Here is a 27554-nt window from a genome sequence, read left to right as displayed (position 1 = left end):
GACACAAAGAAATAGAAAAACATTCCTATTTCAGGTTTGTGGCTCTGAATTTAGAGTATAATTAGTCATCTAAGTGTACTTTTTTTTTTTTTTTTTTAAGTAGGCTTCACGCCCAGCATGGAGCCCAATGCGGGGCTTGAACTCACAACCCTGAGACTGAGATCAAGACCAGAGCTGAGATCAAAAGCGGATGCTTAACCGACTCAGCCACCCAGGCGCCCCTATGTGTGCACTTTTTTGATCCCAACAGCATTAAGCTACTCTGATGCTGCCATTGAGAAGGCAGACAGTTTAGAGTTTGACCAGCGAGTGAGTATAACCGTGATACCCAGTGTAAGTGGGGTGAGGAAGAGGTGAAGATGATAGGGAAATGATGATGAGAGCAGTTGAGGCAGTGGAATGGGGGGTCTTGGTGAGGTTGAAGAAATTTTGCAGTAAGAGGGAATGGTCTAGAATAAGTGAGTTGAGAGGATCAGTGATTGTCACCAGATATGTTTTTTCCACACCAGCAGTCAATTCTCTGCCACCACCTGGGTATCTAACACTTCAGTTCTATTCTGACACTAACTCTCCAGAGTTAATGTCAGGCTCTACAGGGTTAAGGGTTCAGTCCCACAAGACTGCCCCCACTTCTGATGTCAGTTGAAGTCCTCATGTATGCGAATTCACTAGAAGGACTCACAGAACTCAGGAAGGCACTGTATGTACCATTACTAGTTTATCGTACAGGATACCACACAGCAACAGTCAATAGAAGAGATGCATAGGGCAAGGGTTGTAGGGGAGATGGGTGCAGAGCTTCCATGCCCTCTCTGGGAGTACCACCCACCCAGCACATTGATGTGTTCACCAACCCAGAAGCTCCAAATCTTGTTTTTTTAAAAGAGTTTTTATGGAAGTTTCTGTAAGAAGCATGGTTATTTAAATCCTTGGCCGTAAGTTGTTAAACTCAGTCTCCAGTTCCCCTTCCCTCCTAGGAGGGACAGATAACTTAGCAAATATGACCAAAATGTAATCATTTGGGGAGAAACTGTTTTAAAGCCTAAACCCTAATGTTCAGAGTTTGATTTGTCTCACAACTGCTCATACATGTTTCATATTTATTTGAGGCAAAGCACGTTCACATCACTATCCCATTTTATCTTCACAGCCTTCCTTTGAGCAGGGGCCGGTATTAGAATCTTTATCCTACAGATGAGACTAAAGACCAGAAGAGATTAAGTGACTCTAGTTTTCTAATTTATATTTGACAACAACCCTACATTTTTTACTCCTAGTCTGGCGTTCTTACCTTTAAGCCATATTGCTTTATGATGGCCTGTTGTGCCTTCTTCATGAGATAGGCAAAAAGATTTAAAAGATTTCAATTGACTCCTGATTTCTTGTGGGTGGCTAAAGCCCAGCCTAAGGCAGGTGATACTGCAGGTTTCTTCCTCTTGAGGGGCTGTGGCAGATCTGCCTTGGTGGTAAGGGGAGGTTATGGTTTCTGTTGTTTATAAAGGAGGGGTATCTAATAGGGGTACTGCTACCTCTGTTCTAGAGCTCCGGGTGAGGATAAACACAATCCTAGCCAACTCATTTTTCATAATGAAGGAAAGGAGTTGGGACGAACTGCATACAACAAGACTCCTTTTAAAAGTCTGCTCTGGGGGAAGATGAATCAGTTTGACCAAATTTTTTCTAGAAGTGGGCAGTGTGAAAGGTATTTTAATAACTAAATTTCTGAGTCTTCTTAGAATTAAGGTTCAGAATTATCTGTTTGGGCCTGAAGTTAAACCTGATTGGTTGTGGATGGGAGGATGGTTGTGGATGGGAGGAGGAAGGAATTGAGTGAAAATAAAAGTGAGCCCTTTGTGAGAGGATTTGGAGATCTTTCCTTGTGTGAAGGATTTGAAGATCTTTCCTTGCACATACTTCATTCCCAGTCTCTGACACAGGCCAGTTTAGAACCTTGGCCACTGTGAGGAAACTCTAAATGATGGAGACCACAAAAGGAAGGAGTGATTCTGAAGATGAGATCACTGCAGTTGAGAGTTACTCAGGCTATTTTGGGGTGAAAAATTTAACTTGCCTAATATGCCCGAAACAATTGTTGTATCTGTTGACTTTGTACAAAGGGAATTCTTCATGATCAAGTGAATCTAGAAACCAAATGAGATCCATTTCAAGGTTCAGAAAGGGTTTTTCGGAGCTGACTAAGAGAGGAGGCAGCTAGACCTTGGGAAGTATAAATTGTACTCAGCATTATTCATATGTCAGTAGTTCCCAGCTTAAAAGTAAAGAACATGAAAAGATGAAGTACAGCTTAGGTAAAACTCTAAAAGAGAAGTACTTAACAAAGAGTATTTGCTGTAGTTACAAAGAAAAGAACCACTACAGCTCAAGTGAGAGCACTCTGAATTATAATTAATAATTGACAAAAGCTGCTGTCTTCGGGAGACTGTTAAGGTGCAGGAGTAAGGCAGTGAGTGACCCCTTTGAGGGTCTTTGGTAGAGAACCCTTAGGAACTTGCACTTCAGGATCATAGTGTTGATCTCCTGGAGGAACCAGCAGTCTGCTCTCACATGTGATATTTATGCATCTCTTCCAGGCACAGGACCAGAAGGTAGAATCATCAAGAAGGATATCGACTCTTTTGTGCCTACTAAAGCTGTTCCTGTGAGTTAGATTTGGCGTTTTTGTTTTGTTTTGCTTTTGGTAGTTTGTCCCTGCAAAATGCTGTCCAACCTATTAGACACTTTCATACATTACTTATGAATGGAATAGCTTAACCAGAATTGTGGGGTTTTTTGTCTAATTTTACTGGCTAGCAGTATTTAGATATGAATGTGCTGTCACTCAGCATACAAAAGGAAAGATGATATGCTGCATTGACATGCATTCCTTTTTTTTTTTTCCTTCAGAAGTGGTACTAAATTTTTCCTAACAAATCCTCTCCTTCTCATCCAGGCTCTACTTTTAAATGCACGCTTACAAGTTGTTGACTAGAGTTTGAGTTTTATGTAATTATTCTACACAGGGATTAAATCCATATAGCCAACCAACTTCCTATTTGGTGGTTAAAGTGTTAAGATAATTAGCTAAAATTAAGGAAAATGATTTAGTGATTTAGATGTTTGCTTTATTTATTTTTTAAAAGATTTTATTTATTTATTAAAGAGAGAGCGAGCGTGAGCAGGGAGGAGAGGGAGAAGCAGGCTCCTTGCGAGCACTTAGTGGACTGAGCTACCCAGGCGCCCCTAGATGTTTGTTTTAAAATGAAAGATATGGGGCGCCTGGGTGGCTCAGTCGGTTGAACGTCTGCCTTCGGCTCAGGTCATGGTCCCAGGGTCCTGGGATCGAGCCCCACATCAGGCTCTCTGCTCAGCGGGGAGTCTGCTTCTCCCTCTCCTACCCTCCCTGCTTGTGCTCTCTCTCTGTCAAATAAATAAAATCTTTAAAATAAATAAAATGAAAGATTTATCATTGTTTTTTCTTTACACTGTTCAGAAAAGTGAATTACCCTGTTTTACGTTTATCTCTAATCCTTTTAATTTAAGAATGCTTTGACTGCTTTTCTTGAAGGTAATTTTGCGAATACAAAATTATTTTAACAAATTAATCATTGAACAAAGAAAAATAATACTTAAAACATCACAGAATTCTAAATATAAAAATTAAAAACAGACTTCTTACATAAGCACAGTACAAATCTGAGTCCCTTTTGCTCCCTTGGGATAGAAATAGCTATTTTCTGTAAGCCTTTTAATGTTTACTTTGCCATCTGTAAGAGTCACTAGCAGGTACTAAGAGCTTCTGTACTTGCCCATAGGCTCCAGCAGCTGCTGTGCCTGCCGTGGGTCCAGGAGTGGCACCCATTCCTGCAGGTGTCTTCACAGATGTCCCAATCAGCAACATTCGTCGTGTAAGATTATAACTCTAAATCTGCAACCAAAGCTGTGGGGGGCATCTTTACTCTGATTGTTCAATTGCATCCACAGTTTGAAACGCTAGCAGACACTTTTTTTAGTTGGGAATCTTAGATGACTAGTTTTAAGATGTTTGGTTTGGCCAATTAAATACTTGTGATAAACAAACATTGCTCTGATTAAATACTACTAAAAGGAGCCCAGGTTCTGGTGCATATTCCAGTTCTGGTAATGCTTGAGGTAACCATTACCAGGGAGCAGGGTAAAGGGGCAAACAGAGCCCTGCATTAGGTAAAGTCTCACCTGAGCTTAAGATAAATGATGTTTTAATCTCTTTGATTTCAGGTTATTGCACAGCGGTTAATGCAGTCTAAGCAAACCATACCTCATTATTACCTTTCCATTGATGTAAATATGGGAGAAGTTTTGTTGGTACGGAAAGAACTTAATAAGGTAAAAGGTCTGGAAATTCCAACTCTATAAATTGTAAAATTCTTGTTTTTAACCCCACTAATCATTTACATTTTTACCTATATTTTTTGTTAAATATGTGCATTGATGATGGAAAATGGTGTCCTCTGATTTTATTTTACTTTTTTAAAGAGAGGAAGAGAGGGGTGGGCCAGTGGCACTCAGCATTATACAGGTTATCTATAACCTCTCTGACCTCCTACTTTTCCACTTGCTCACTCTGCTGCAAAACCAGTGATTGTCTTCCTGTTCCTCAACATTCCACCTGTATATTCCTACTTTAGTCCCTTTGCACTTGGTGTTCGCTCTGCATGTAATGTTTTTCCTCTAGCATCCACCTGCCTTCCTCCTTTACTGCCTTAAGGATTTGACTCAATATCACCTTCTCTGGTTTTCCCTAGTCACCTTATTCTAAAATTAAGGGCAGAGGAGTGAGGTGAGTGGTCAGTTTTCCCTTTAGTTCTTCTCTATTTTTCTCTTTATCATTATCTTACATACCATATGTTTCATTTATTTATTATCCACTCCTTTAGAATGTAAGGTGCCGAAGAGTAGAATTTTTACCCATTTTTTCACTGCTTTATATCCAGGGCTTTTAGAATTCTATGTCTAGAACAGAGTACTCAAATATTAGATGCATGAATGAACAAAGCAGTTAAGGATTAACAGGTAACTGGCTACAAGAGTTAGAGATGATTGCATGCTTTTATTGGCAAAATGTTACAGCTGTTTTATAATACATTTATTTGAAAATTAGACATGAAAAATGTATGTCCAGTGTATTATTTTATTCATTTAAACAGTTTTATTTAGATATATTTCACATACCATGTACCCATTTAAAGTTTACGATTCAGTAGCTTTTGGGATATTCAGAGTTCTGTGACCATCACCACAATGAATTTTGGAACATTTTCATCATCCTGAAATGAAAGTATTCTCCCATTAGCCATAGCCCCCACCCCAATCCTCCCAGCCTCCCCAACCCTAGACAGTCACTTACCACCTTTCTGTCTTAGATTTGCCTATTTTGGATATTTCCTATAGGGATAGGGATATCATTGAATCTGTAGATCAATATGGGGAATACTGCCTTCTTAGCATTCCTCCTCCATGAATATGGGGTGTCTTTCCATTTATTTAGGACTTTAATTAATCTTCTCTAAATTCTTTCAATAATTTGTCCAGTTTTTTGAGTATAAGCTTTTGTACTTTTGTTAAATTTATTCCTAGGTATTTTGTTCTTTTTAATACTATTATAAATTTCAGAGTGTTCATTGTTACTGTATAGAAATAGCATTGATTTTTGTATATTAATCTTGTATCCTGCAACCTTGTTTTTTATTTAGTGTGTTCCTTAAGATTTTATATATACAAAATCATGTCATCTCCAAATAGTGATAGTTTTGCTTTTTCTTTTCCAATTTGGATGCCTTTTATTTCCTTTTCTTGCCCAACTTCTCTGGCTAGCACATCTAGTAAAATGTTGATTAGAAGTGGCAAAGTGGACATCCTTGTCTTGTTCTTGATCTTAAGAGGAAGTAAGTCTTTCACCAGTGAAGTATATGATGATGGTTGTGGAACTTTTGTAGATCTGTTTTATCATCAGGTTGGGGAAGTTCCTTTCTATTCCTAGTTTTTATGAAGTGGTGGTTGAATTTTGTCAAATGCTTTTTCTGTGTCTACTGAGATGGTCATGTGATTTTTTTCTGTTTTCTATTAGTATTTTATTATATTAATTGACTTTCAGATGTTAAACCAACCTTGCATTCCTGGAACAAATTCCATTTGGTCATGGTGAATAGTCCTTTTCATATATTGCTGGATTTGGTTTGCTAGAATTTTTTTTGAGGATTTTGGATCTCTATTCTTAAAGAGGTATTTGTCTGTAGTTTTGTTTTTTCTGGGCTGTTTTTTTTGTTTTTTGTTTTTTAATTGTGATATTTTGGTCTGGCTTTAGTATTGGGTTAATACTGACCTCATAGAATGAGTGGGGGAAGTGTTTCCTCTTCTATTTTTTGGAAGATTTTGTGAAGAATTTATATTCTTTTTTTTTTTTTTTTTTTAAAGATTTTATTTATTTATTTGAGAGAGAGAGAATGAGAGACAGAGAGCATGAGAGGGCGGAGGGTCAGAGGGAGAAGCAGACTCCCTGCCGAGCAGGGAGCCCGATGAGGGACTCGATCCAGGGACTCCAGGATCATGACCTGAGCCGAAGGCAGTCGCTTAACCAACTGAGCCACCCAGGCGCCCAAGAATTTATATTCTTTAAATGTTTAGCAGAATTCACCATTTGGGGAAGCCATCTGGATCTAGGCTGTTCTGTGTGGTTAGTTTTTAAATTACCATTCAGTCTCTTTATTACTAGTTGTAGATTGATTCAGGGGTTCTATTCCTTTTTGATTCAGTTTTGGCAGTTCGTGTCTTTCTAGGAATCTTCCATTTCATCTAAATTATCTAATTTGTGGGATATAGTTCATAGCATTACCTACAAACCTTTTTATTTCAGTAGGGTCCATAGTAATGTTCTATTTCATTTCTGATTTTAGGAATTTGAGTCTTCTTTTTTTTTTGTCAGTCTAGCTAAACATTATCATTTTGTTGATCCTTTCAAAGAACCAACTTTTGGTTTTGTTGAGATAAGTGAAAATGAAGGCATAAACCGTAACTTAAGGGATGCAGCTAAAGGAGGGCTTAGTAGGAAGCTTATAGCTGAAAAGGCCTACGTTAAAAAAGATGAAAGAACCGACTTTTAGTTTCATTTCATCCTTTACACCTCAGGACATTTGTATTCTTCCCCCACCATCCCCCGCCAGATGACAAGTTTCAGTCTTTGGGAAGAGAGTTTAAGAAACTACAATGATTTCTTGTCTTTGCAGATGTTAGAAGGGAGAAGCAAAATTTCTGTCAATGACTTCATCATAAAAGCTTCAGCTTTGGCATGTTTAAAAGTTCCTGAAGCAAATTCTTCTTGGCTGGACACAGTTATAAGACAGTAAGTAAGATACTGCTGGGGAAAGTATATATCCATCAGCAGTTTTCTTGTGCTATCTCATGTATAACAAGTATTAGGGTATAAGGAGAAATGGAATACAGGGAGGAAGAGGACTTCCATAGGCAAAACAGTTTGAAAACAGTGTAAAACTATTTATGAGATAATGCTAAGTTTAGTTAGTGAAGACTAAAAATTCTTTGAGTTTAGAAGAGGGAGGTAAGTTTACAGATGTGAATAAGTTGATAACAACTGTTACAAAGAAGGGTTGAAATGGTTTTTGTTCACCAGTTAGTTCTGCTGAACTTTAATGGGGGCAAATTGAAAACAAAACCAAGAAACATTTGTTAATATTATGGTGGCTTGTGACTGGCATGGTACTCAGTGTCTTTCACATGTTTTCTCATTTTAATCCTTATGGCCACCTCATTACCTAGGGGCTTTCACTCCCATTTTACAGATGAAGAAACTGAGGATTCAAGGAGTTAAATAACTTTCCTGAATTAATATGTTAGTGAGTAGCAATTCTGACTCTTGCACTGAGGCTTGTTCTACTATGTAGATTTTTTAATCTTATTATTAATTTAATTTCTATTAAAATAGTAGTATATACATTAGAATATTGCTTCATGGCTTATGGTGACCTATGTGAGGTCTTACTTCTAAGAGGCAAATACAACTTTTTTTTTTTAAGATTTTATTTCATTTTGGGACGCCTGGGTGGCTCAGTCGGTTAAGTGTCTGCCTTTGGCTCAGGTCATGATCCCAGGGTCCTTGCTCATTGGGGAGCCTGCTTCTCCCTCTGCCTGCCACTCCCCCTACTTGTGCTCTCTCTCTCTAACAAATAAATAAAATCTTTAAAAAAAAAAGATTTTAGGGGCACCTGGGTGGCTCAGTCGTTAAGCGTCTGCCTTCGGCTCAGGTCATGATCCCAGGGTCCTGGGATCGAGCCCTGCGTCGGGTTCCCTGCCCCGCGGGAAGCCTGCTTCTCCCTCCCCCACTCCCCCTGCTTGTGTTCCCTCTCTCCCTGTGTCTCTCTCTGTCAAATAAATAAACAAAATCTTTAAAAAAAAAAAAGATTTTATTTCATTTTATTTTATTTTTGGAGAGTCAGCACGAGCAGGGAGGGCAGAGCAAGAGGGAGAGAAGGGGAATCTCAAGCAGGTTCCATGCTCAGTGTGGATCCCAGTGTGGGGCTCAATCTCTCAACCCTGAGATCATGACCTAAGCCAAAATCAAGAGTCAGACGCCTAACTAACTGAGCCACCCAGGCACCCCATCTTCATATTTCTAAATAACATTTTTCTCTTGCCCTTTATGGATTTTTCATTTTCTTTATCAACTGATTTGTTGTACCCTCCGTACACACACACACACATGACAATCCTACCAAATTGATTATAGCACAAATTTTGGATAAATCAATTTCAGTATTAATATTTTTATGCCTATGAAAATATTATTTATAACTAAGACATGTAGTATGCTGTGAATACTGGCCAAACTGATCTTAATGGTTGCCTAAGAAGGGCCTATGTACTCATCATCAGTTCTTTCTGAAAGTTTCCAAGAGAACTCTAAACCATTTTCCAGTCTTGTCAAACATAACAGGTAACCTGCTTATTCTAATTTTTTCCTTGGTCACCCCCCCTCTTGGAGAACATTTGAAGGTCTTACTATTCCTTATAGACTATATTAGTTTCCTAGAGCTTCTGTATAAATTACCACAAAATTGGTGGCTTAAAACAAAAATTTATTCTTAGTTCTGAAGGCCTGAAGTCCAAAAGCAAGGTGTTAGCAAGGCTGCACAGCCTCCATAGGCTCTAGAGGAGAATCTCCCCTTGCTTTTTCCAGTTTTGATGGCTCCAGGCATTCGTTGGCTTGTGGCTACATAACTCCAAACTCACATGGCCTTTTTCTCTTCTGTCTCTTACAAGGACACTTGGCATTGGATTTAGATCCCACACAGATAACCCAGATGATTTCATCTCAAAATCCTGATTAACCTGCAAAGATTTTTTTTTTTTAATTTGACAGCATGCACAGCAAGGGGAGCGGGAGAGAAAGAAGCAGGCTCCCCGCTGAGCAGGGAGCCCAATGCGGGGCTTGATCCCAGGACCCTGGGATCATGACCTGAGCCGAAGACAGACGCTTAACCCACTGAGCCACCCAGGCACCCCTGCAAAGATCTTTTTATTAAATAAGGTCACATTGATAGATTCTGGGATTAAGACAAAGAACTATCTTTTAGAGAGCTGTTATGAACATCTGTGTACAATTCTCTGTGCTGACTTGAAGTAGAATTACTGGGTCATAGGGTAAATTAATATTTAACCTTCTAAGAGTATCTGAAGAAAACACTTCTTTGATGAGCAGATTGTTACAGGCCAAGTTCTGTGAATTGTTCGTTAGTTGCTACCAAATGCCCTTCATTCATTTGTTTATATAGCCATTCAGCAAATATTGAACATGTACTGTCTGCTATATTCAGTGGTGAGCAAGATAAGAAACACCATGCTTACTCTCTTAGGAGGAAGATTTTGGAGTGACAGGATAATTATAAGAAAGCAGTATTGGGGGCGCCTGGGTGGCTCAGTCAGTTAAGCAGCTGCCTTGGGCTCGGGTCGTGATCCCAGGGTGCTGGGATCGAGTCCCACATTGAGCTCCCTGATCAGTGGGGAGCCTGCTTCTCCCTCTGCCTGCTCTGCCTGCTGCTCCCCCTGCTTGTGCGTTCCTTCCCTCTGACAAATAAATAAAAATCTTTAAGAAAGAAAAAGAAAACAGTATTTGCTGTGATACCTTGGCCATAGCCCAGCTGTGGTAGCTGCTAAGGGGTCACACATTATTATTCGACCAGGTCCTTGTGTTTGCAAGTGACAGTCCCACTGCCCCTGGTCAGCTTGGGCACATTGAGGGATTTGGTACCCATAATATTCTAAAGCTTGAGCCTAGAAGTAGCTGGAGTTCTTCTTCATGTGAGGTTTTAATTTTTTCTCAATTGTAGAGAACACTTCGGCAGGGGCCCTAACACAAACCCCAAGGAGGCTGTGGATACAATTTAAGAGTTTGGGAACTTGGATGAGGGGGAAAAATCATTCCTTTCCACTAATCTCTAACTGAAATTTGGCATTTCCTCCTACTATAAATGTAGAGAACAAATCATAGAGGTATTATTAACAGTACTTGTACTGGTGACCAATAAAAATCACTTATTTTCTTATCAGATTGTAGTTGTTGCAGGTGTCTTTCAAAAGAGTGTTTTTTTTGCTTATCACTACATCAAAATTTTAGCAGTTATTAGACCTCTTGCCAGATCTTGTTACTGAGTTAATACATATATCACAATTTTGAATTTCAATATAGTTGTTTTTTTATTTAGTTGTATTTGTTTTGTTTGTGGTAATTGAGTATTTTATGTTCTGTGTTAAAAATACATATCCTGAGAAGGGACCCAGATGCAAAGGTACCCATGGCATAACACAGATTAGGAATCCTACTTTTATGTTCTGAGACACTACCACCCTACATCCTGAGCTCTCCTGTTTCTCCCACAACACAGTCCTCTCCCTCCACTCTTCCTTCCATCTGCTTAGACTCTGCCTGCAGACTCCACTCCATCTCAAAATTCAAGAAGTTCTTTTTGTGTAATTCTCACTGAATGCCAGGCCTTTTCCACCTGTACCCATGTGTCAGTCAAGGTAGGTGCAAGGCAGTTAGAGCACATGTGAAACCAACCTACTGACACATTTCTTGTTCATTTTTAAAAAGTCCAAGTTAAGAAGAGGGCATAGCAAAATGTAAAAACCAGGAAAGATATCCCTCTGGCTGAAAAGTAGCCCAAACTGAGGTAAATGTCAATATTCTTACTTAACCTGACACATAAGCTCTTAATAAATATTGTGATGATTACTGAAATTTCCTTTTCTTTTTTCTTTTGAAATAGAAACCATGTTGTGGATATCAGTGTTGCAGTCAGTACTCCTGCAGGGCTCATTACACCTATCGTATTTAATGCACATATAAAAGGACTGGAAGCCATTGCTAATGATGTTGTTTCTTTAGCAACCAAAGCACGAGAGGGTAAACTACAGCCTCATGAGTTCCAGGTAAGGTATTATTTATTTCCCTTCTGAATGTTAAGAATTATGTTATATTTAAGGGTGGCATAATGCTGGGTACCTGGGTGGCTCAGTCGGTTAAGTGTCTTGGGCTCAGGTCATGATCCTGGTGTCCTGGGATCGAGCCCCGCATCGGGCTCCCTGCTCAGTGGGAGTTTGCTTCTCCCTCTCCATCTGCCCCTCTCCACCACTCGTGCTCTCTCTTTCTCTCTCTCAAATAAATAAAATCTTTAAAAAAAAAAAAGGGTGGCATAATGCTTTTACTGCATTTTTCACCTTTGATTCTGCCTTATATTCTTACACAAGTCCCTGAAAACACAGAAAAGGTGAATATCCTATCCTATCAAAATCTGAAAAGACATTTTCCAGCAGTTTGCAAAACTTATGACTTACGTTCATACTTGTAATGGTTATATATTTTCATTAAAGTGTATTCCATTAAGGCCTGCCTTTTTTCCCCCCTTTCAGCTTTTTTGATTTATAAATATCAAATAAGAATTGTATATATTCAGAATATATAGCTTTGATGTTTTGCTGTATGTACTGTGAGATACATTGAGATGATCATAGTTAAGCTAAGTCACATCTGTCACTTCATGCTGTTTTCCTTTCCTTTTCTAATTTTTTTTTATGGTAGTTCAGAGGCCTTTTTTTTTTTTTTAAGATTTTTTATTTATTCATTTGAGACACAGATATACAGAGAGAGAGAGAGAGAAAGCATGAGCAGGGAGAGAGGCAGAGGCCGAGGGAAAAGCAGGCTCCTCGCTGAGCCAGGAGCCCGATGTGGGGCTCGATCCCAGGACCCTAGGATCATGACCCGAGCCAAAGGCAGACGCTTAACCATCTGAGCCACCCAAGCGCCCCTCAGAGGCCTTTCTTAAAGATTATCTTAAGGTCTTTCCACAGAACATTTGTCTTTTTTTTCTGGCTTATGTTGACAAGCAATTAACATGATCTATTTTTAATCTCTTTCCTCTAGGGTGGCACTTTCACAATCTCCAATTTAGGAATGTTTGGAATTAAGAACTTCTCTGCTATTATTAACCCACCTCAAGCATGTATTTTGGCAATTGGTGCTTCAGAGGATAGACTGGTTCCCGCAGATAATGAAAAAGGGTAAGTACCAAAATAAAGAAGGAGTTGTAAGTTCATTTTCATTACATAATACCTGTTTGTTTTTTGGTGGTTGTTGTGGTGTGTTTTTGTTTGTTTTTACATAATACCTGTGTTTGAGTCTCAGTTTTATAATTATTGTCATGGCCTATGGAGCTTCAGGTAGAGTCAGGCGTAAGTGTAGAATGAAGTTTCTCAGGGCAGCAACTCTTCTTTTACTAAATGCAGTTAATCCTATTTGAAAGGGGAAGCCTTATTTACTACAGGTGAGGGGTGAGCATACTTTTCCTTGGAGCCAGGTTGTAAATATTTTAGGCTTTCTGAGTTATGGTCTCTGTTGCAAATACTCTGACATTGTAGTGAGAAAGCAGACATAGGCAATACATAAATGAATTCCAGAAAACCTGCATTTGGCGGGATTTGGCCTGTGGGCTGTAGTTTGCCAGCCCATGCTGTTTGGTCTGTCTATCTAGAGGGTGAGGCAGAGGTGTATAGTACATTAAGAGTAGGTGGAAAATAATATTACCTGGTTGGAGTTGGCATTTGGGTTGGTTACTGGCTAAAAACTAGTGATTGCTTTCAGAATACCTAATAATGTTTTTATCTTTTTCTAGATTTGATGTGGCTAGCATGATGTCTGTTACACTCAGTTGTGATCATCGGGTTGTGGATGGAGCAGTTGGAGCCCAGTGGCTTGCTGAGTTTAGAAAGTACCTTGAAAAACCTATCACCATGTTGTTATAATTAACCCAAGAATTTCTAGACTCTCCCAGGTCACAATGATTCATTCTTACCAAGATATAAATATGTTATTACACAGGTTGTTCTTTTTATTTTAAAGTTAACCAGTTATTTTTGAGTCTGTCCAGATAAATTATTTGTAATGGGCATCACTGAATTTTTTAAATGCCAATTACACCCACATATTGTACACATTTAATGAACACCAGATTTTGAGCTGTGTATTCCTAGTCAAGGGAACATGTGGCCTGGCCCTTTGGTGATAAGTACTTCCATTGGGAAATGTAGAGGGAGAATTCTGGTTCCCTATTGAAACAGATATATAAAGGTAATCTGGATGAAACCTTGAGGTTTTGAAATTTAATTGCCTCAAATGTTTTGCTCATATTTGAGGGAAAGAGAAGTCCGTTCTCTTAGAGAAAGGGTTTGAATTGAAGCTTGATTTTGGAATTTAACCCTAATTTAAATTTTTCTATGACATGATCTTGGTTTATCATGGATGGGAAGAGTAGAGAACTTCAAGGAAAATAAGTGAAATTTTAAAAATTAACTTTTTCTTAGACTTCTTCAACGAGCTGTCCTTTATTTTTCTATGAATCCTGAAATGGTTGTTTGGCCTCTTGAGATGAAGATATATATAAACCAGCTACTTGGCATAAATGAGAATTTGTGTGGGTATTTATTTAAACAACTTACATACATAATTTTGAGAGCAGAATTTAAAATTACCTCCAAATAAAATATGTTTATAGAATTTAACAAAAAGTAGAAATTATTCCTCGAAGATTAATTGGTGGTTATTTGCAAATAAACTTAATTATCAGAATCTGTTACTCATATAACTTTGGAAAACTGTATCAAGGAACTGTGGAATAAGTGTACATATGTAAAATATGGTTTCTAGTGAGATGTGTGCTGAAGTCCATTTATCACCAAATCCTGTCTGAAAGGAAGAGGGGGAGATAGACATTGGTAAGCAGTTGGGAATGCTAAAAGATTAGAAGCGAAGTGGTCATTTCTACTTGGATTAAGTAAAAAATGTTCAGTGTGTACAAAGAAAGTGTTCTGTGTTTTTCCACCCAATGTTGTCTCATGTACAATAAGGAAGTCCTAAAATCCTATTGGAAAGAAAAAAAATAGTTTAGGTTGCTTGCTGCCTTATCAGCCTAAATATTTTTTTCCTTTTTGTTACAGTTTGCCTTTCTTAGGGGAGGGGGAGTGGAGGAGGTGATACTCGGGATAATAAAAATGAATTTGGAATATTGTCACAATTCCAGACTTTCTATTAATGTGTTTTAATAAATTATTTGGAATTGTTTATGACTATTTAAAATAAATCTAACCAGTGTTGCTGTGTATATATGTGGAGCAGTCCCCTGAAATTTAGGTCTTTCGGTGTTGAATCTGTTTCTAAATGTTCTTTATTACATGGTGCAGAAGTGACACTGCATATATTCCAGAATATTTTCCCTTGCTGTATTATGAAAACGGTACATTAAATTGATTTTTCAGTAATTAGTAATGTTAGCTTGAATTGAAGATTATGAAGAAGGAACAAGCTTATCGCAAGGGACCATCAGTATGAGCCACATCTGGTTCAGATACATGAAACTTCAAAGATAATTCATTCTTAGCAAATGCTTATGGCTCTGTTGTTTCCTTGAAAGAATAATAAAAGGTTGTCTTCTAATAAAAATTATTCTGAGTTAAAAATTAACCTGAGGTATAATCTAAATTATAAATAGAAATGGATTCAGTCTATTTCTCTTACCAGAACTGAAAGAAAAAAAGTTAAAAATTTTGGTTGAAATTATTTAAAAATTAAACTGTTTTCAGTGTGTCTTGTCTAATTTTTGACCTGTTGGTAATTATTTTTCACATTAAACTAAAGCCAGAGATAGCTATATACGTGTACACTCTTATTACAAATGCATTTGAAGCGTGTAGAATTAGTAAAATAAAGGACTGAGTTTAGGAGGATATAATCTAACACTTTAAGCTCAAGGAGTTACTGAAGCACCTCATGGTGGAGTGTGCCACAGAGCAAGATGAAAGCGTAATCTGGCCGTATTAGATATTTTACACCAATCCTGAGGTTTGTGAGTGAAGTTATGGTTTCCCAAGGCATGGTCTGAAAAAGGAGTTAACTAGCCTGAGATCATATGAATGTGCTCCAAGGAGTACTCCTTACCTAGTAATGCACAAACCCTGGAATACATGGGAAAATAATCACCCAAGTTTGTAGGGGCACCTGGGAGGCTCAGATGATTGAGTATCTGACTCTTGGTTTCAGCTCAGGTCATGACCTCCAAGTGGTGAGATTGAGCCCTGCACTGCGGGGGTCTGCTCCTCTCCCTCGGCCTCTGCCCCTGCTCACACACAGACACTCTCTCAGATCTTAAAAAAAAATAAATAAAACCAAGCTTGTAGAAAAATCTAGTCTCTAAATCAAGGATAATTAATATCCATCTCACTTTCCAGTTTCAAGGAAAAAAATTTTGGTAAGATTCATATTAAACTACTCCACAGTTATTAATGTTCTTCCTGGGCAAAGTTTGGTATTTTGGGGGAGAGGGAGGAGGAGGAGAAATTTCTATGAATATAAAAATCCATTGAAATAAGTAAAATATTTTGGAAAGTAACAAGGATGTAAATTTAAAATCTAAAAAATGCTAGATCTTGATATGCATTTTATTAATGAGTACACAAACACATAGCTGCTGACAAAAGTAACACCCAAGTGCCAAGAGTGCCAGAGCAGAGATTCAACCAGTTCTATGTGGTTAGGTATGAGAGTTTGTAGGCCAAGTATTGACGGTGATTTTGTAGAAGAGAAGGTAAGGTGAAAGCATTCCAAGTTTTTTTGAGGGATGAGACTATAATAGGGGTGTTAACTTTAGGACATCATACAGTTCTAGAAAATCTTCAGATGGTAAATTATCCTATTGCTGGGAGAATTCAAATCCAGACCAGGCTTAAGAAAATTATATTTGTTTTTAAGTATCACATACCAATTGCTTCTATTCTATATACTATATTAGTTTCTAAAGTTAAAAAGCTTTAAAATTAATAAGGACTTTAAAGACATTACGTTGAACTAGAAACTATTACAAGGAAGCTGTACTGTATCTAGGAAAGATGATTAAGGATGCTTAAACATCAAAGTTAATACTTCTGTATTGAACAACCATCTGACAGACAAAGTTGATAAATACATCCTTCTGTCTTAAAATTATTTTCATAGGAGAAAGGCACTTGTCCCAAAGTCACATCCTTTTTCTTAGGGTTAGATTTATTTTGCATTTTCTGTACCATAACATCTTGTTATTGTTACTGCATCATGGTATCCAGTCCACAGACAAGTCTATATTTGATATTAAAAGGTCTGACGGGTAGCTTGGACTCCTCCCATGAGAACTGTTTTATAGAAGTACAGAAGTTTGCATGCTAGTACATTGGCCCTGTAACTTTATAGCTGGAGGAAACTTTCACTGCTTCAGTTCCTCTTGGTAATAGAAAATTTACAGTTTGAGATTTATTCCTGATGCAAAAATTTGCTAGAGACAACCAAATAAACCAGAATTTCAACCAGTAAACCAAGAATTTTCACAATTTACTTGGAAACATAGAATTTTCCCAAGTGACAATTTGTTACTTTAAGACCATTAGCTTCAAAACAAGTATATCACGGCAATACCGTTTTTAATAGTTTCTGCTTCTAGCCAAGTTTGAGGAGAAAATTAAAAAAGATAAACATTAAGTTGATGAGAAAATCTCATTCCATCAAAAAGAACTCTTAGAAAATACTAGTGTTTAAGGTAAACCACTACCTCTTCACCCATAATGAAGGTCCTATCATTCACATGCCTTTACTGAAAACCCAAAGCAGATGATGCTCTTGACTTACACCAATGGCATTATGACGATTAAGGTAGCTTTCTCTTTGATAAATTTGGCTGTAGTCATTTCAGTATCCACAGATTCCGGAAGATTCAGATGTAATCTGTACTTCTCAGAGACCTCAATCAATAAATCATCCTAAGAATAACAAATCAAAGTATTTTAAAATATGAAAATAGAAAGTAACTCCTGGTTAAAATATGTTACTGGATTATTCAGTTACTCCTTTCCCGTAAGAGGAGGAGCTCACTGCCATGTGACTTGCAATGAGCTGTACAGTTGCTGCTGTCACTCCCTGAGGTTTTTTGTTACTGCTGCTCAGTACATCAAAAGTTAACTGATACAGTGCCATAAATTGGGTGTTGCCATCCTAGATTATGTGGCATTGACTTTGTGGCTGACCAGCAAACAGCGAGGAAAATGTATTGGCAATAGGAAAAATGGTGATCCATGTTTTGTAGTGATAAAGCCCTTAGTAAAACCAGCACAGTAATTTGAAAGACAACTAACTGCACCTCGTTAATGTGTGGCTTTCAGGTAAAGTGTGAAAACAGAATGTTGGTAACATGCATTGTTTCTATTGGCTACATTTAATAAGCTACTACAAAAAGAGAGGAGCTTCGAAAAGAATTTCCTAGTTTGCAAGTAGGATTAAAAGACCATACAAAGCCCCAAAATTCTAAGACTTCAGGACTGAGAAATGGAACTAATTTTTATTTTAAACCAGTAAAAAATAAAATTGAGAATTCATTTCTTAGCAACAAAGACTAAGACAGCCTAGAAGATTGAATCACACGTCATTATACTCTGTTAAAACCTCTAACTGGATTAAGGTGGAGCTCAGTTAATCCCTACATTTGGCTCAAACGACAGCAATTAAGTAAAAAAAGGCCATTGAAAAAGGGACATGCCTAATAAAGAATCATGGGTGTGGCACTGATTAGAATCAAAGAAGTAAAATGCTACCAGTCTAGACGAAAACATTGGATCCCCAACATTCCAAAAGCGTGTAACAGGGTGAGTAAACTGCTCAGCACGTAAGGATGGCCTATTCTCCAATGTTCTTTTCCGATGTGGCCAGTGTGGGTAAGAAAAAGGTAAACACCGGGGCGCCTGGGTGGCTCAGTTGTTAAGCGTCTGCCTTCAGCTCAGGTCATGATCCCAGGGTTCTGGGATCGAGCCCCGCATCGGGCTCCCTGCTCGGCGGGAAGCCTGCTTCTCCCTCTCCCACTCCCCCTGCTTGTGTTCCCTCTCTCACTGTCTCTCTCTCTGTCAAATAAATAAATAAAATCTTAAAAAAAAAAGTAAACACCACCCAAAGAATGAAGCTGAAAGTCATGGAAAACAATGGAACTAGGGGGCTAGGTAATCAAGGAATCTTGTAATGAGACCTAACCAAGAACACCCTCTACTTACAGGAAAGGGACCCTCACGATATCTGCCTTCCAGGATACCAGAATTGCTGTGCACCAATAGCTGCTGTGTGCCTCATATTTTCCCCCTTTCCAAACTGAGACTGTTAATTACGGTTATCCTCTCTCCATTGCACATTGTACGGTGCATGTGGCTATGGCAGTAGATTACTTGTCTTTGTAGTTCATAGGTCTGTGGTTCAAGAGGAAAATGCAGATTATAATGGCAAAATCCTGTATTTTAGAGTCTGATACTGGGACTGGAAATGCCTTTCTTGGGGAAAGAAGCAAATATTTGTGTCCTTGAGAGTTGGACTGTGGTAGATTGTAGGACTTTGCCAATTTTTTTTTTTTTTTTTTTAAGATTTTATTTATTTGAGAGAGAGAGAGACAGCGAGAGAGGGAACACAAGGAAGGGGAGTGGGAGAGGGAGAAGCAGGTTTCCCGGCAAGCAGGGAGCCTGATGTGGGGCTCGATCCCAGGACCCCAGGATCATGACCTGAGCCGAAGGCAGACGCTTAACGACTGAGCCACCCAGGTGCCCCTTTTGCCAATGTTTTGCTCTTCTTTTGTATAATAAGAATTATACATCCTTGCCATTTGAATTCCTGTGACTACCTGTGAGAATATTCTTCCCAGCCCCGTTGATGTAGGATTTGGCCTGGTGCCTTAACTTTGGCTAATAGAATGTGAGTAAAAGTGATATATACTATCTCTGAGAGAAAGTTTGAGGATCTATTGCATGGCTTGGCCATTTCTATTTTCCCTCTTTCATGAGAATGGCATATCTCACCTGTATCTTGAAATATGCAAGACCCCTGGAACACAGCAGGCCCACCTGACATACAACCTGAGCAAATTGCTACAAACCACCGAGACTGTGGAGTTTGTTACTACAGCATAATATGGTAAATGTTGACTGATACAAATTTATAGTATTACCTGTTCAACTTACCTCAGAAACACTAAGATCACAGAGAGATACTGAATTAATACCAGGTAATTCAACTTTTATTTCAATTTCCAGAGGCTTCTCATTCTGGTCAGCCACAATTTTTAATTCATAGGCTGGTTCCTTCATCTCTACCTGGATCTCTGTACTGGAAATCTCCTCAATCAGACACCGTGTTTTACTTGAAACTTCACCTTTTGGCAATAAAAGCTGAAAGTGATCTGAATTGCTCACAGTCCTACTTATCTGTTCAGGGGTTAGTTCTTATGGGAAAAAAAGGGGGGGGGGAGATGAAATCACAAAGTTAATCAACAACATAAAATACTATCAGGCTATGAACTGTAACATTTGTGGCATTAGCCAAAATGGCAGAGAAGCTGAAGCTAATTTAGTTTGGGAATCTAAAAAGAATCTTAAACCTGGGGCACCTGGGTGGCTCAGTCAGGTTAAGCGTCTGACTCTTGATTTCAGTTCAGGTCATGACCCCAGGATCGTGAGATCAAGCCCAGAGTTGGGCTCCGTGCTCAGGGGGGAGTCTGCTTGAGATTCTCTCTCTTTCTCTGCATCCCCCCACTTCCCCCCCCACACTCTCTCTCTCTTTCAAATAAATAAATAAAATCTTTTTTTAAAAAATAAATAAAATCTTTAAAAAAAGAATCTTAAACCAAAGAACTTGGTTAAAAAGTTTGCAGGGTTTAAAAATCTTTAAGGACATGTTAATATTTCTAATATCTAATCTTTATATTTTTCTAAAGTTTCTCATCTTTTTTTTTTAAAGATTTTATTTATTTATTTGACAGAGAGAGACACAGTGAGAGAGGGAACACAAGCAGGGGGGAGAGGGAGAGGGAGAAGCAGGCTTCCTGCCAAGCCGGGAGCCCGATGCGGGGCTCGATCCCAGGACCCTGGGATCATGACCTGAGCCGAAGGCACACGCTTAACGACTGAGCCACCCAGGCGCCCCAGTTTCTCATCTTTTAAAACCAAGATTTTTGGTTTGCAAAATGTACACAGGATGCAAAACAATTTTAAATCAGTTAAATTTTCCATTTACAGTCATTAACTTACCCTTTCTCATTTTCTCTCTTAAATCTGTGGGGTCAGCTTGCATTCCCATCAGATTTTGTTTCATCCTTTGAATGCTTCCTTTTATTCTAAATTTAGTGATACTGTAAGAGTATGAGAGAGTGAACTGGAATTGTTCCTCAATGCATTTCATGGTCATCCGTATTAATTGATCTTTTTTCACTTGGTCCTTTTCTGCTGCCTGGAGAACATCAGGATTGTAGGCAACATCGATGACTGTATAAACATCTGTGTGTGTAATTCAGAGGATGTGAAATGAAGACAACTTGTTTCACTGATGATACTGTCAGGTAATATATTAAGTCATAATCCTGGATAAAGCTAGAAAGCAAAATTCTATTCCTGTATTTTTCAGAGGTAATCACAATGGTGCCAAATATACAAATTTCCAATTAGGGCATTTCTTGGCATTTTATATGGGTTACTATTAGAAAAATTGAATAGCATTCAATTTATATAAATAAAGGTATGCTTATTAGTTATTAACTACATTATAACCAAATAAAATATTTTACTTGTAATGCCTTTTACCAAGTAAAATCTGGTCCATGCTTATTCCCAATAAAGTTTTTAAAATGTGCTTTCTCTCCCTTAATTCTATGTACCTGATGTCTCAGACATATCTTCTGGTCTGCCAACACTTAGAGGTACTGGATGAGTGGTTGACTGGGGAGCTGGGATCCTTTTCCACTGACACAGATTAATAAAAAGTACTTTTTCCTTTGGTTTCTAAAAAACAAATAATTTTGCATATCTCAAAATCTAGTGTTTTTTTTATTTAAAAATAATATCATAAAGGTAACTCATCACAGAATTTGAAGAGTGAGAATTTTAGTCACCAAGTAAGCCATTCCATGCATTTAAACTGTGTTTGAAAATTGTACTGTTACCTCATTTCCCCCAAGCTACTGACTTTTCAAGATCCAGTTGTTGCTCCCAGAGGAACTGGGAGGAAGGAGGGGGCACCAATCTAAGCAGCTCTTCTGGGTGAATATGACCCTATTTCACCACTTCCTTACCTCCCAGCCAAGTAAGTTCTCTTTATTTGAAAAACTTCCACTTCTACGAGTCTCTGTTAAATCATTACATTACTTTTTTTTTATTCTAGTAGAAAATGACTGAGATCTCCAAAATATATCATATGTGAATTTCCCATTCTTACTCCTTCAACATAATCTTCCACTCTATGTTTCACTCTCCCTTTAGAGTGGCGGTTCCCTCAAGTTTTCTTAAAGTAGCAATAGCTAAAGGTAAGTGATTCTCTGATTATTCCAGGATTCTTTCGCTCAAGACCTCCCATCCCTGGGTACCAACACTACATACCAGGATCCTGGTTTGTAGACAGAGCTGTGGTTCTGGGGTGGCACAGAGCTGTTTCCCTTCTTTCAGCTGCTGTTGAATGAACTTCTCGTAGCTCTCAGGATTAGTTTCAGCCAGATCATCTAGGAGGTTCCAGAACTGAGTAACCTGGGTGAGCAGACCCTTTGAGGACGACTCCATGATTGAGGTAAACAGGCCTCTTGAGTCTGTGGAAAGATAGGACTTCAGGGGGAAAAAGTCTGTGTAACTAATGGTTCATTTCTTCTTTTGGAGGAGGAGGAACAAACAGGTCAGGAATTGCTTTGATGAAGTTAGCACCTGTGTCTAAAAGGCTGCGGCTCAGCACCACTTTTCTTTACCTTATTCTGTAATTATCTAGTCCCCCTCAGACAAGTCCTCACCTCTGCCTAGACTCTCACCAGCACTGAGGGTAGAGTAGTCAGTTAAAGTCTGGATTACCCGGTGACCGATTCTCTTGTTCCGATACCTGGGTATTGGCAGACGGGTGCCTATCCAGTCCTGAAACTGCCAGAGAGCTACAGGAGACTTCCTCACAGCTTGGTAGTTAAAAGCAAGGATTCTGGAGCCAGAATGCCTAGATCCCAATCTCAGCTTTATCACGTACTAGGTGTGGTACCTTGAGCAATGAAGTTATGTATCAGTCTATTCTCAAAGTGAAGACGATAATACCTATCTCGTAGGGTTATTGTGAGAATTAAGTATGCTCATATAGAGAGGCTAGGACACTTCGTAAACACTATGAGAATATTGATACCACCTGTGTCTAGAGATAACCTCCCTCGCTCTCCTCTCCCACTGGAGAGGCGACCCACAGCAGCCACAGAATGAGGAAAAGAGGTTTGGGTTCCCCGAATACTATATTAGGGTTAAACTAAACGGGAAGCTTAACTAAAGGACAATCTTCCCAGAGATCGGCGAACCCACCTCTTCTCTCCTTGACGAACCGCGACGCCTGTTACTAGGGTAACCGGACCGGGTACAACATCTAATTGGGTCCGGAAAGCTCCAGGAAGAAAGGATTTTTACATCCAGTTCCGGAGTCTCCCCCCTTCTGATGTCGGGCTTGCTTTTCAGCCGAGGCCGACTCGCTTCTTTTCCAGGAAGGCGCCCGCCTCCCCTCCGCACCTTTCGATCTCTAGAGGATGCTGGAAACCCTCCCCGTGGGAGTCTCTGGGTCTCCCGTGGGTGGGAAGAATTTCTCCGGAGCACGACTTCCGGCCTGAAAGGGAAGCCCGCTCCCTTGTCTCCCAGACTGATTCCTCCCCCCAAATCCCCGCCACGCGAGGCTGCGGCGCACGGTATGGGTGTATTTGTGTGTGTTTGTATGGGGAGGGCGTTTGGAGGGAAGGTTACCGGGAGCTCCGTGGCCGCTGGGGGGCAGGGATCCCGGTGACAGAGACGGGGGTATTTTCTCTGTCTTCCACTTGGAAGCCTCAACCCCCTCCCCCCCTTCGGGCACTCTCGGTGTTTCTTGGGGCCCATTCGAGGGTTGTACCCGTCCAGAGCGTCCCCATCCTTTCGGGAGAGCGAAGCCCAGTCCTCGGGTCCGTCCCAGAGGAGCGTGAGCGGGGCATGCCCCCATGCCCGTCAAGCCGGCTGTCCGGATTCCGCGCCGGCGCAGCCTCCGGCCTCGGCCCGGAAAGAGATCTTCTGTCGGTGTGGGCTGGGGGAAAGGCAGCCGTGGCCTGGGCCACGGGTGAGGGCAGAATAACCGGTGGGAAGGCTGCATTTTCACGAAGGACTCGGGTGAAGCTGCAGAGCTGCCTTTGAGCCCTGACTCCTTGGCTTCCTGGGTCGGAGGAGATCTTGTAATGGAGTGGTTCTTCGTCTCACACTAGCAAGATGCCTGATTTCCTCAGGATCAAGGGGTGAGTGAGCGGTGGGGTGGTTGCACAAAACCGCTGTTAGCTACACACTGAATATCCTTGTCATCTGTTTTTTGGAGGCTTCTGTACAAAATAGAAAGTAAAATTCCTCTGAATGGAGAAATTTAGGGCGTGTCTGCATTTGATGTCAAATGTTGACATTTGTGGTCCCTGACATTGTCAGATCTAGGTATTTGCTTCATCACAAGCTAATTTTGAGATTGGAAAGTTGATTTCTAATCTGGATCTTGTTTACATTGGGCTCTCTGGCCTGGGGCAAGTTATGCTTAAGGGAATTTCATCTGCAAAATAGGAATGAAGATGCTTGCCTCATATAAAACATGGGGTTGTTTTGAGGATTAAATAAAATGGTGCTCTTGAAGGCACTTAATTCTGTGCAGTTTGAAAGAACTTGGATGTCCACTATCTCACTGTACATTCATCTGCACATTATTAGTGTGGTCAGGCATTTTCCCCTTTTAATGGTGAAGGGAAAACTACCCCTCAGGACCTCTGACTTCTTGTTCAGTAATCTTTCCTTTCTTTACCTCATGCTTCTTTATGACACTGTAATAAAAGATAAGATAATAAAGGAAATTATTGTTTTTAAATGTTATTTATTGATTCATTTCAGATTGAAGAATGTCCCGTGTTCCATTGGGGAAAGTCCTCCTGAGGAATGTCATCCGGCACACAGATGCTCACAATAAGGTGAGAGGTACAATCTAGTTTTTCCTCAACATTTATTGGAGGCATACAGTGTGCCATGCATGATTTTGGTAGTTTGGAGATACAAAGATGAATAAAATAGATAATTACAATCAATTTGTTAAGTACTGTAGTAGAGACATATACAAGGTGCTTCAGTGCACTGAGGAAGGAACAGTGAAATCTGCCTTGGGAAATTAGGAAAGGCTTGGTATGCGTGGTATTTGAGCTGCTATATTTGAACTAGTTTTTGGTGAACAGGTTCAAATTTACCAGGTGTAAAAGATCATTCCAGACAGAACATCATGTACTCATATGGCAACAAAGAAGAGCATGAAGCACTTGGGGTGTGGCAAGAAAGTGTGTGCATCTGGAAAGTAGGGAATGTTGTGGGGAGTTGGGTAGTGACAGAAGATGAGGCTTAAGTGGTAAATTAGAATTGGATTGTGATACTTGGAGATTAGACTTTTTCCTCTGAACAGTAAAGAAGCTATCAAATGTTTTTAAGCAGGGTGTGACAAGACTGTATTTGTATTTTAGAAAGATGATTTGTTAGCTGGGTAGGGGATGATAGACCAGATGGAATGAAACAGTAGAAACACCAGTTAGGCAATTGCAGTGCTCCAAGTGAGAGACGATGAGGAGTTCACATGAAAACAGTGACAGTAGGGATGAAGATGAGGAATTTAGGAGATAGAATCCAAAGGATTTGGTGACTAATTTAAACATAAAGGGTTATCATTTGATCATTGAAGCATAGTTGCAAAATTAAAAGGGGATAAATGAGTCTATGCAGGGTTAAAAAGTTCTCCTGTTGCTGCAGAATTCTACATATTTGAGATTCACTGGGTCAGATTATTTAGAGAATCCTGAATTTGTTTCCCAGGTTCCTGATTATGACCCAGTCTGTAATACAAAATTGGTACAGAGTGTATTGTCAGTTACTTTTCTGTGATATAAAATATTGCTTTTAGTAATTATATTTCTTTTCTTTTAAAAAATCTAGATTCAGGAGGAATCAGATATGTGGAAAATAAGAGAACTGGAGAAACAGATGGAAGATGCTTACCGGGGGACCAAAAGGAAAATGTTACCCAGTAGTTCAAGGTGAAGTTGGAGCTCTAAGATCCAGAATAACTCAGATCTTGTTCAGAACCATCAACTTTCATTTAAAAGCATTTTAGTATGCTAAAGATAGATGAGTTCAGTTCTGTGAATCTTTAAGCCTTCCTTCCTTCATGAATCTAGACCCAAGCATAAAGGTAATGGCTATGATGCATATGGCTTAACACTTAGTATTTATTTGCAATGGGGAATTTAAAAATTCTACCTTGAACAACTTTAAAAGTTAAAGATTCTGTGTATTCTGACCTTGTCTGGTGGCTTTTAAGATTTTCTGTTGCTATCTTATGGTCACTTAGCTATCATTTATTCTTGTCCCCTTTTATTAGTCTTTGATTCTCCCTCAGCCTTTTCTTTACCCCATCTACTTCCTGTGTTCACCAAGTCACACAACTTTCACATTACTTTTTTAATAATTTCAGTGTGAATATGCAGGATTATGCAGGCTTAGTTGTCTTGTTTGTGGAGGTATAGGAATGTCTGAGTATTGAGAACATTTCTTGGGCTTCATATGCCTGTTAGTGTATAGCTGTATGTGTGAAAAATGACGGTAGTAATAATGCTGATGTCTTTTTTTAAAATTTTATTTTATGTGTTATGTTAGTCACCATACATTACATCATTAGTTTTTTTTTGTTTAGTTTTTTCTGTTCTGCTTTTTTGTTGTTGTTGTTCTTTTTTCCCTCCAGCTTTATTGAGATATAATTGACATATAACATGTACGTATACAATATGATGATGACTTGATACATACATACTGCAGAGTGATTATTACAATAAGGTTAGCTAACACATCACCTCACACAATTACCTTGTGTGTGTGTGTTGGGGGGTGTGTGTGTGGTGATAACATTTAAGATTTATTCTCTTAGCAACTTTTAAATATATATTACGGTGGTGTTAACTATAATCATCTTTGCTGTACATTAGATCCCCAGAATTTATTCATCTTGTAACTGGAAGTTTGTACCCTTTGACCAGCATATCTCCAGCCCCTGGCAACCACCATCATACTCTCTATTTCTATGAGTTTGGATTTTTAGATTCCACTGTAGTGTTCCATGATTCATTGTTTGCATATAACACCCAGTGCTCCATTCAGTACATGCCCTTAATACCCATCACCGAGCTAACCCATCCCCCCATCCCCATATAATGCCGATTTCTAAAGTCACCCAGGGAAACAGTTAATAGTGAGATATTAGAGAGTGAGTGTGCCTGTGTAGTACTCAGCCTTTGGAGTGTGACTGACTGTATGTGTGAAGTGCTTTAGACAAGGAAGTATTCAGGGTATCCAAGGTAAAGAAGGCAGAGTCTCAATATAAAAATAAGTATCTTTGCAGTCTGTTTTCTTGCTGAAGATGGTCCTTTGAGAATTTAGAAGTAAAGTTAGTGCAGATGATAAATTGTCTTCTATTGGTTGTTCAATTCCAAGCAGCATTTCCAGAAACAAAATGTTGTTTTCATTTTTATTATTTATTTATTTATTTTTAAAGATTTTATTTATTATTATTTTTTAATTTTTTTTTTTTTTAAAGATTTTATTTATTTATTTTGAGAGAGAGAGAATGAGAGACAGAGAGCACGAGAGGGAAGAGGGCAGAGGGGGAAGCAGACCCCCCGCTGAGCAGGGAGCCCGATGCGGGACTCGATCCCAGGACTCTGGGATCATGACCTGAGCCGAAGGCAGTCGCTTAACCAACTGAGCCACCCAGGCGCCCCTTAATTTTTTTTTTAAAGATTTTATTTTTTTATTTGACAGAGAGAGAGAGACAGTGAGAGAGGGAACACAAGCAGGGGGAGTGGGAGAGGGAGAAGCAGGCT

At 39.2% G+C, this 27554-nt stretch overlaps 3 protein-coding genes across 14 annotated transcripts in view; 2 read left to right on the top strand and 1 right to left on the bottom strand.

Annotated features, from left to right (window-relative positions):
- DLAT (dihydrolipoamide S-acetyltransferase) overlaps window positions 1-15186 on the top strand; it is a 31488-nt gene extending 16302 nt beyond the window's left edge. For 6 of the 11 annotated variants that reach the window (XM_044919179.1, XM_044919185.1, XM_044919182.1 and 3 more), the window contains 7 exons: window positions 2592-2659; window positions 3813-3905; window positions 4255-4362; window positions 7260-7375; window positions 11316-11478; window positions 12470-12606; window positions 13218-15186. In XM_044919179.1, coding sequence (XP_044775114.1) covers window positions 2592-2659; window positions 3813-3905; window positions 4255-4362; window positions 7260-7375; window positions 11316-11478; window positions 12470-12606; window positions 13218-13347 — 815 coding nt within the window. In that variant the 3' untranslated portion in view covers window positions 13348-15186. Of the gene's footprint in view, window positions 1-2591; window positions 2660-3812; window positions 3906-4254; window positions 4363-7223; window positions 7376-11315; window positions 11479-12469; window positions 12607-13217 lie in introns of all 11 variants that reach the window. The other 5 variants (XM_044919186.1, XM_044919181.1, XM_044919178.1 and 2 more) reach the window with 4 other exon arrangements.
- PIH1D2 (PIH1 domain containing 2) lies at window positions 14986-22232 on the bottom strand. Of its 2 annotated transcripts, none has more exons than XM_044919188.1 (5): window positions 22018-22229; window positions 21300-21423; window positions 20677-20922; window positions 19612-19871; window positions 14986-15003 (listed from the first exon to the last, which is right to left on the bottom strand). In XM_044919188.1, exons 1-5 carry the CDS (start codon window positions 22192-22194, stop codon window positions 14986-14988), a joined length of 825 nt encoding a protein of 274 aa, XP_044775123.1. In that variant the 5' UTR covers window positions 22195-22229. The 2 variants fall into 2 exon arrangements, with proteins under 2 accessions (XP_044775123.1, XP_021552062.1); XM_021696387.2 differs by lacking the exon at window positions 14986-15003 and adding an exon at window positions 16942-17382 and having other exon boundaries at window positions 22018-22232.
- Window positions 22233-23258: 1026 nt separating this feature from the next.
- Window positions 23259-27554, top strand: part of NKAPD1 (NKAP domain containing 1) — a 10539-nt gene continuing 6243 nt past the window's right edge. The window contains 3 exon segments of the mRNA XM_021696527.2: window positions 23259-23333; window positions 24535-24611; window positions 25615-25715. Coding sequence (XP_021552202.1) covers window positions 24543-24611; window positions 25615-25715 — 170 coding nt within the window. The 5' untranslated portion in view covers window positions 23259-23333; window positions 24535-24542.

The sequence above is a fragment of the Neomonachus schauinslandi genome, chromosome 11, assembly GCF_002201575.2.
Source record: "Neomonachus schauinslandi chromosome 11, ASM220157v2, whole genome shotgun sequence".
NCBI classification, from domain to species: domain Eukaryota; kingdom Metazoa; phylum Chordata; class Mammalia; order Carnivora; family Phocidae; genus Neomonachus; species Neomonachus schauinslandi.
Note: the sequence above shows the minus strand (reverse complement) of the source record. Positions and strands in the feature narration are given on the sequence as shown.

Excerpts from the sequence above, each read along its gene's own strand:
- PIH1D2 (XM_021696387.2), bottom strand. The coding sequence starts at position 22,194 with ATGGAGTCGTCCTCAAAGGGTCTGCTCACCCAGGTTACTCAGTTCTGG. Across the intron at positions 19,872-20,676 it reads AAGAGAGAAAATGAGAAAGG|AACTAACCCCTGAACAGATA; the intron begins GTAAGTTAATGA and ends TTTTCCCATAAG. Across the intron at positions 17,383-19,611 it reads GTGATCTTAGTGTTTCTGAG|GATGATTTATTGATTGAGGT; the intron begins GTAAGTTGAACA and ends TGTTATTCTTAG.